Source organism: Cyprinodon variegatus, unplaced genomic scaffold, assembly GCF_000732505.1.
Source record: "Cyprinodon variegatus isolate N-32 unplaced genomic scaffold, C_variegatus-1.0 Scaffold234, whole genome shotgun sequence".
In the NCBI taxonomy this organism is placed as follows: Eukaryota; Metazoa; Chordata; class Actinopteri; order Cyprinodontiformes; family Cyprinodontidae; genus Cyprinodon; species Cyprinodon variegatus.
Window position 1 is genome coordinate 276102 of NW_015150687.1, and position 9649 is coordinate 285750.

The 9649-nt window shown below is 35.7% G+C and overlaps 1 protein-coding gene across 1 annotated transcript in view; it reads left to right on the forward strand.

Annotated features, from left to right (window-relative positions):
• Positions 1–186: 186 nt before the first annotated feature.
• itga1 (integrin subunit alpha 1) overlaps positions 187–9649 on the forward strand; it is a 63494-nt gene continuing 54031 nt past the window's right edge. The window contains exon 1 of the mRNA XM_015381488.1: positions 187–395. Coding sequence (XP_015236974.1) covers positions 347–395 — 49 coding nt within the window. The 5' untranslated portion in view covers positions 187–346. The remainder of the gene's footprint in view (positions 396–9649) is intronic.

Below are 9649 nucleotides of genomic sequence, written 5' to 3' on the forward strand. Positions count from 1 at the left end.
GCCCTAATCCTCCTACGTAACATTTAGATCTATCTACTAGATTTTTTTTTTCACCAGATTTTATTGCGCGTCTGATATTTTTCTTCCCCTCCAGAGACCAACCAAAGTTAGATGCGCCTGTGAGCGAAGAACTCGCAGCTCCAACCCCGCCCACCTTATTATCAGAGCCGCTAAAGAGAGCGGACGCTTGAAGGGAAGAAGCATCCTCTATCTGCTTTGAATCTTAGAACCTAAACCAGGGCCCATCTCATGGACATTTATTAGTGCTTAAACTATTCTGGCTTTTTTTTAAGGATCTGTGTCGGATAAACAACGACTCTATAAAGGAGACGTGTGGTGCGCCAGGATGCTGCTACTCAGTCCGATTTTCACTTTGACAGGAGTGGCAGTTGTTGGTGAGTAACGACTGGAAAGAAGTATTTTGAAGGACAGACACGTGAAATAATGTGACAAGTGGAAAAAAAATTGCGTTTGGCAGCCGTGCGTCTTTGCGCATGCAGCTTTTAGGGACTAAAGGAGATGTGCGGTACTCAGTTCACGCACTTCCAAAGTATGCAGATGTATTTCTTCCAGAAAATGTCCAAGTGAGATCAGTCTGACAGCTTTGTCTTAGAAGTTCTTTCTGAAGTAGAACAATGTCTTGCAAAGTGACTGAGCAAAATGTATTTTTGCACATTTTGTGAGGTAAAACCAGGGGTTTGGGTTGATCTAAGATTCATGTGATAGCCTCTAAGTGCTGCATAACTGTATGCCCCTAGTCTAATACTCACAAATGCCTTCAAATGTCACATTTTTAGCTTGCATGGTCCGAATTTGTCTAATAAATTTCCTCAGTGAAAATCTCAGAGGTTTGTTGGTCAATTGGAAATGAAAAGAATAAGACAGAACTGCAAACTTGCAAAGACATGGTATAAAACTGAAAAAGTATGCATATAATACTGCTCACACTGGAAAAACGATCTAGAAATAAGTTAAAAAAATCCTTAAATTAAGTGTATTAATTAACTTAATTTGCGTCGGTAATTAGTATTTTACTCTTAAAATAAGATAATTAGATAACATACACTTGAAATAAGACAATGCAATTGTGTTTTCTTATTTTAAGTGTAAATTGTCTTGTTCCATTAGCAAAGTGTCTCACTTACCTTCTCACTCCGAGAACAAATGCACTTATTTTAAGAAAAAATGTTTCATCTAGATTTCGATTTTCAGGACGACTATTAGTCATGCACTATAAATACCTGACCTCTGTGAAGGGAACACAGCTAACATGTTGAAGAAGATGCTCTGATCAGATGAGACCAGAGTTCGCCTTTTCACCCCCATCACCCAGGTCATATATTCACCATGGAGAAACACGGTGATGGCAGAATAATGATGTAGGGATGCTTTAGTTCACGTGGGAAAATTAGATGAATAGATGGTTCAAAAACAATGCATAATTGAATGAAACTAGATAGAACAGAATCTTAGAAAAAAATGTCTAAAAGGGGCAAAAGAGGCAGCAGGAAATGTACCCCAAATAAATTGCAGAAAAAGCTTGTGTTGCAAGGTAATTGCACAATAGTCACACTTTTAAGTTTTATGTTTAAATGAATGTAGAAATCCATACATTTCCTTCCATCTCACAATTCTACACATAAGTGTGTTTTGGTTTTCACATAAATAAAAGAAACAAACAATATAATTTGTTGTTGCAGCATGCCACAATGTAATAAAACCCCAAATAACTGTAAAAATAATTGTTTAGATCCAGACAAGTAAATGTATAGCTCTGAGTTTAGTTTATGTGTCATGATGTGATTGTCTTTGGAGACTTCTCAAGCTCAGATTCATAGCTGCAGCAGTTACTAAGCCCTAGGTCATGTCCAAGAATTTAAAAGTTGATGCAGGGTTACTATTTTGAGTACAGAAAGAAAAGAGGAGCAAAGCAAATAAAGTTGGTGTCTACTTCATTCTCAGATTCCTTTACTTTCATGTGATACTGTCTTGTGATGGTCATTAGAGAATTGAGTTAGGGATGCATTGATGAAAGTGTGACTGTGAAGTAATCAGTTTGAAAGCACATAGAAAATCAATAGCATCACACTAAGTCTGATGTATATTAGTTATTCATATCTGCCAGCTTTTCCAAACAGAACTATTAGATTTGTTTTAATCATATTATGTTTTGTTGAACCTATTTATAAGAGGTATTTCTCTTTTTTAAGTGAACAAGTTGATTCCAGCTGGTCAGTCACATCGTTACAGTTTGAGGCCATTGTTGACTTCTTTGGATTTCTGAGTCATTATTTAGTTTGTGAACAGGTTCTTTTATACACCAGGTATCATATCTGTATTGTTATATCTCTAGTGTTTAACTGCTTCTTCCTTTAATGGCAAACTCATTTTCATGAATTCAAAATGGCTTCTCTGTGAAAGCTGCAACAAAGATCTTTAATTTTATTTCAGCTTTGAGTCTTAGTGGTTCCTGTTTTGAGGAGGATGGTTTTGATCAGATGGCAGAAATAATGTGTTTGTTGCAAAAGGACATTGATTCCAACACACATCTAATCTGAATTTATAATGAATAAAGTAGGCAACGTTTTTGAAATGTGTAGGCTATTTTTATGATTCTAACAAATTAATATATATATATATAACTTTAGCACCAATTTGCTGTGTTCTATTCATGCTACCTACTTTATTTGTGGTGTGCTGCAATCTGTAGGAGATAAGCTATCATCTACTACTTCAAGGCTTAATTACAATCCCAACAATGCTAATCCATTAGTGCTAAATTCATACAGCAGTTAATGATAGAAATCTGCAAATTTATACTTTTAAAAACAGAAATAAGAAGTTAATCGATTCAACAAATGAATAATTCAAACAGTTTTTTTGTCTCTATAACTATTTTATATCACAGGAGAACCACACATGATTTCATTATCTTCTTCCTGTTTGTCATATGTTAAACTTTGAGGTTTGAAGAAGTTACTCAGAAATGTGTGCTCTGTATGCACAGAGCGCATGATGTGTTAAGTTCACACATTTGAAGGGACCTACTCATGTACTATGACTTGAGCTGCAACTAACCATTGCTTTGCAAATCGATTCATCTGTAAATAATTTATTTCTATTAATAATTGGATAGCAAAAGGTTCTGTAAAGAAGAATTTTAATGATATTAATCCAGGTTAAATTGAAAACTTTTCCACTTGACTTGTTCTGGATAGAGCATATTGACAGACAAAAATATTTTTTTTAATCTTAAATGCAAAATGTTTATATATTTATTTACAATTTGGTATAATTATTGCTTTAAGTGGGTTGATTTATGTTTTGGAGTCTGTATACTCTGGTTTACAATTATTCGATTTCTAAATTAGATGACAATGATTAATTAATCGATTAATCTGATTGTTTCTTGTCTAATTGTTTCAGGCTCTAACTATGACCTTTTGAATTTGATGCTCTTCATTTTGGTGGTTCTCACACTTGATTTCAAGGCTTTTTATTTGATTTCTCATCTGATTATTCCTGAGTAAAATGTGTTGTTGTTGGTGTGCTTGCCATGTGCCGTGCACCACACATTGTAGGACCAAACTTATGTCTAGGATTTTTTATCCTCATATAGAGTTTCTCTTAACTATAGAAAATCCACTGATAATTATAGGTTATTGGTGTCTTGAATAGGTGTAACAGTATAAACTGATGTTTTTAAGTTTTTTTTTCCTGAGCTTTCTGTTTATACATAGATAATAAAAACATGATTATGACATTGGATATCTTTAATACCTACCTAAAGATCTTATTTTAAAAATGTATTTCAGATCTGCCAAAAAAAACAACTTTTTAAAAATCCTTATTCTGATTTCTGACTTGGATTTTAAAAATATGCAACAAGGTGTTTTGAAGATCATCTCGCCAGATGTTAACCTTTTTCTTCTGATCTGGGAATTTGTCTTTTCTACTTGCATAATGTATCCCCTAAGCACATGGTCTACTGAAGTGGAGAGGCAGAGAGGATGGTTATTACACTGCAAGCATGGAGGTCAGGGGATGGTGCTCTTCAGACATTAAAGCTTTAGATTGAATTTATAAGCTTGGCGAGACTTTTTGTGAACACAGCCATCTCAGTCATTAGCAATATGTCTTGAACCCCCCTCCTCCTTGCGTTGACCGTATCTTTCATTTGAGTCAGCGCCCCTCCTGGCTTTCAGTGCTCTGCACTAATCTGTCTGCTGGCACCAGCAGACAGACTCTCTGGAAGAGTGAACAATTAGGTCATTCACTGTCAACTTACCTAACTCTTCCAGGTATTTAATTCATTATCTTTTAAAGAAACAACACAAAAGCTATCATTAAGATGATGAGACATTTTATGTCTGAAGCTCTAAGCTCAAACTGCGATATATTCGCTTTTATTTTTGGACCAAGGACACATTCTATGCGTTTTATCTCTAAGGCACTGCATTCTCTGGGCATTAGAGGAGAGGATGGTAATAAGTGAGCAACTCAACTGGCAGTGTTTGTACATTAGTGCAAATACCATCGGTAACTTCTGACAAAAAGCCATTAGGGTTAAACAGTATTATACATTGTATCGGAAAAGTATTTATCGACCTTATTTTTCACACGCTTCATTACTTTGCAACTACATATTGTAGAATATTATTTTATGATTTTGTCTAATGGACCATTAAAAGTAGAACACAGTTCATTGTGAAGTGGGAGCAAATTGAAATATTATTTAAAAAAATATTGTCATTCCCATCACCCTCCGAGTCAGTACTTTGTAGATGAACTTTTGCTGCAATAACAGATTTTAAAGCCTATTTCACTGAATTCTTAAATCTTCTAAGACATTTAGATTTAGTTGAGTACTTATTTGGATTTTAGTGTTGACTTTCACTGAACCCTTCTATCAAACACAACTTTGACCAGCTTCCTTGTTCTTGGTAAAATTCATGACACAGCAGATTGGTTCCATTGCCCTGTTTACTATCTTATGTTGTGGTTCAGCGGTTCAGCATTATTTGAAGTGGATGTTTTTTTTCAATGTATGTTGCGTTTTGTTTCTCAGAAAAAAAAAAAAAAAAAAGATTTACATCTTTTGGTGCAGTGGGTTGCTATGTTTCCTTGTAGCAAGAAGGTTCTGGGTTTGATTCCCGGGGTCTTTCGAGGTGTAGTTTACATATTCTCCCCAGGCATGCTTGGGTTTTCTCCGAGTACTCCAGGTTCCTCCCTCAGTCTGGGTTCTCTAAATTGTTCTTATGTGTGAGTGTGTGTGTGAATGGTTGTGTGTCTCTGTGTTGCCCTGTGACAGACTGTCGACCTGTCCAGTGTGTACGTCCATAGACTGCTGGTGATAGGCACCGGCCACACAACGACCTTGACAGGAATAAGCGGAACAAAATGACAGGATGGATGGATTTGATTTTTCTCCCAACAGAATAATTTTTTCAAATCTGCTGTTTTTATGTTTTATGACCTCTCAAAGCTTTCTGTCATCAATGGTTTTGTTGTTGGATTTTACTTAGGTGTTATATGATGAACATTACTTGCTCAATATTTCCTTGCACTGGTGTGTCATTTCCTTCTTGGTTATGGTGGCAAAAATTTCACAGAAATGGTGCTGTTCACGCTTACCTCATGGTATGTGCTTCCAGTTTGTTTCGGTAAAGTGCATATCTTCTCTCTGCACTATGACCACAATATCCAGATAGTGCAACCACTTTTGTTATTTTTTTTCTATCAGTAATAGTGTAAGAGGACAGGTGTAAGGAATAGATAGAGTGTTGAGGTAATGTATGCAATTAAAAAACCTTAACGTTCAGAAAATTGACTAAGTGTATAGGATTTTTTTTTGCAAATTAAGTAATACAAAATCGAGAGATATAATGTGCAATCCAGTTTGAAAACAAGTTTAAAAACATTATCACAGTTTAAGAGTGGTGGCAAAGGAAAGATTAGGGTCTAAGGTATATGGCTGAAGGTTATAATAACATGAATTATAAGCTTGCAGGTCTATTTTTCCCAAAAGAGTTATACTCATACTTAAAGGGCCTTTCTCAGCTTGTACACTGCCTAAACTGCAGATCTTGTTATCAAATCACATAAAGGTCATGGAAGAAAAAGTGTGTATGAACTTTTGAAAGTGATTATTCTGGGCCTAGATTTATTAGATTTAAATAGCAAAAAAATAATCCAGATGTTTATATATAAAGCTTCTTAATTTTCTGTAACAAAAGAAATAATCCTAATAAACTATAACTACCATATCTTGATTACATATATAGCAAGTTTGGTGTCCATACAGTAAGCAACTGAGAAGTTATAGATGTTTTGGTTTTAAAAAATCCTTTCTATACTGTACTGTTTTTGTGTCATGATTTAACTAAGGTCTGACCCAAAAAGCAGAAAAACCAATACAGAGAGAAACCAGGGGAAAGTTTAAACAGGTTTATTGAGGGGATTGTGAAGAATCCAGTGTTGCTCTGAACACTGCTCAACCGGAACTGGAAAGTGAGGGGAAGACACTACGGTTAGTTCAGGCTCAGTGGGAAACTTGATTCTCGAACTTGAAGAGTAGAAATAGGTTGTAGACTCACGTTTCCAGATAAGTGGTTGACTCTTAACTGCAGTCAGTGTGGGGTGTTTCAGTGTTTGTCTCATTTGATGGAGGGCAGACAGGGTTTACCCAGAATGTGGTTGTTTGTCGGGGAATTGAGAAACTGACTGCCACTTAGATTTCCTGCGGTACTTGTTTGGGTTGTTGTGGAGATGAATCCCTTGCTCAGTGTGAAGCTCAAACGATCTCTTGGAGGAAAGTAGATCCAAACCACCAGTTTGCATCCTCAGCTCAGTTTAAAGCTCAGATGATCCTTCCAGGGAGAGAAGGTCCAGAAAACATCAAGTTTGCAGGATGACTTCCTGCCGAGAGGCAAAGACAAAATAACTCGGTTAGGACTCAGGTTGACAAAACCCTGTTTGACTCAGTAAAAACTTACAGTAGCTTAGCTAGAGTACCCAAAACTGGCAAACACTCTGGCGTCGAGGTAGTGGCAGTCAGCAGCTTAAGAGCACTCCGTTAATGAGGTAACCCTCCGCAGGTGTGTAAGGAGGCGGACCAGAACCAGGCGCCTCCTGGTGGAGGAAGGGAGACAAACACAAAAACACAAACCAAACAGACATGAATCCTAACATTTGACATTTAACTTGGGAACATTGTCTTTGTCTGCTCATTGACCAGTTAGACAGAGGACTCACAGTCATAGCTGGATTTATCTTCACCACCCCCCCCCCTTTTTTTAAATACCAGAATATTTGCATCCAGTCATTTTTTTTTCGTTTTGGCTTAAAGATTTTCTGCCCTCCCGCTGCATTACTTTGTGTCAGCCTGTGTTTTTCCTATGGTTTTTCTAATATCATTCTACCATTAGGAGGTTTTCCATAAGCTTTTTCTAATGCAAAATTTGAAGAATTGCATCAGAAAAACTTGATGGAAATGGCAAAATTTGAATAAACTCCCTTAAATTTGCAAACAAGTTTTTACGCTCACTTGAGATGGTTTTTGGTTTTTGTAAAGAAAGGTTATTGTGCAAAAGATGGAAACTATTTTTTTCGAATCAGTGCTGATGTAGCGAACTTTTATCACTGATCAGCTGTTTCTGTCAGTGTCTTTTTGGATGTTCCTATTTTGCACGTACACATGGCTTGAAGCAACATTGCCATTACTAATTGACGTTTTAAGAACAACTTCCCCCATAGCAACACAATAATTAAGAATTTCCTCAGTTACTGATCTGTGGTCAGTGCTAGATTGGAGCCTCTTCTTCCTGTTTATTGCAGCCATGCTTGAGGATGTAATACGGACGAAGACATAGTCTGCCTTTGCGGTGCCTGGTTAATTAGCTTCAAACTAAATGGAAGCACTGCAAATTCACATTTCCTCTTTTTTTTTTACTTTTAAAAGTTCACTTAAAATTCCAATTTCAGTTGAATGGAAGCGCAGCTGTTGCTATTCCTGACAGTCCAAATATGTCTCCATGCGAATACAATCTCTATCATTGGAATACTTTTGTTTTCTTTTGATTTACATTACTTTTGCTCTTTTCTTTTTTGTTCATATGAAATCACACAAAAAAAAAACAATGCACTTCATGTTTCTGCTCCAAATTTTTGTCAATATTTTTTTTTATTTATACTCTTTAATATTTATCCTTAAGTTAGAAAAAGGCTTTACTAAAATAACTAATTATTATCTTCCAGGTTTTCTGTGTATTTAAAAGTGATTGGAAGTTTAAATATTGAAATTTTAAGGAAAAGTTGAAGCACAGTTATTTCTCTAATGTAACATCAATGTTAAGAACAATTCAGCTTGTTGTTGTTTTTTTAGTTTTAAAGGCTTAAAGTGAAAAATATTGGAGGTGATAGAAATCAGGGTAGAATCACATGATAACCCTTCTGATAATAAGATGATTGTGGAACATGGGTGTATGTAGAGGTGATTGATGCTGGAAAGGGGCAGGTAAAGGAGCTGCATATGCTGAATGAATAGACAGTTAAAGTAAAGGAAGATTCAAACCAGTTTAGCCCAAACTCTTTGAAACCCACAAAGCCCAATACCTGACTGAGTTTCACACTGCAACCTGAAAAGGAACTACAGATGTTCATTGTTGACTGTTTCACCAACCCTGCGGTCTGAGCTAGATTTGCCATGCATGAAACTATCTGTAGGAAGTTAGAGGTGCACAATATGCACTCAATAAGGGTCTCAATCAAAATCGACAGCAATGCACATTTTAACCTTAGCATTTTAAGTTGATATTAATATTCAGGAAAAAAATAGATATTTATGTATATATATGAGATTTTAAAGATAATTAATGCCCCAATCAGAATCCACACAATCTAGAACAAATAGACGCCTAATTTTTGACCCGAGCAAAGGGTGTGTTCTGAAGAGGGGAAGCTATGTGGTTTAACTACTAAACCACTGCTACATATCGTTTTTTTTATTTTTTATTTTGAACTGGCTGTTGTTGGAGCAGTAGATACACTAAAGTCCTTACACAGTTTTACATAATCCAGTGTTACAAATTAATCAATGCTGAACAGAAATGGTAAAATGGTGGGCTTTTTCACCACTGTCTCATTTATTGATTTAAAACCAATCTTTCACTGGAAACTTTATATGTGGAAAAAATAAATGCAACCAATTTTCAGTATAGTCAGCCTTCTACCTACTAAAGACGAGCAGATCTGCTTTTTTAACCTTGTGATGTTTTGCTATACACGGTTGTTTGTCTTGTTAATCTCTGTGTGGGATGGATGATCTTGAAGTTGGGATGAACTCCAGCTCTATAGGGCAGCCCTGAAAAAAGATAAAAGACTGATAAAAAAAATATATATATATATCTACTTGGAAGTTTCGAATACAAGTTTGAATAACTATTAGAAAATAAAGTAGCATCTTTAGATAACAAAACATGAATCTGCATGACTGTGTTAAATATAACTAAAAAGAAGAGCTGAAAACTTGTTCAAGTAATACAAAGAAAAATATCCAATGAAGCCTAATTGCTCACATTTTTGGTTTAACCTAACATGCTTGATTTTAAGCTGACCTTTAGATCATAGTTTGTTTTTATTATAACAAGTC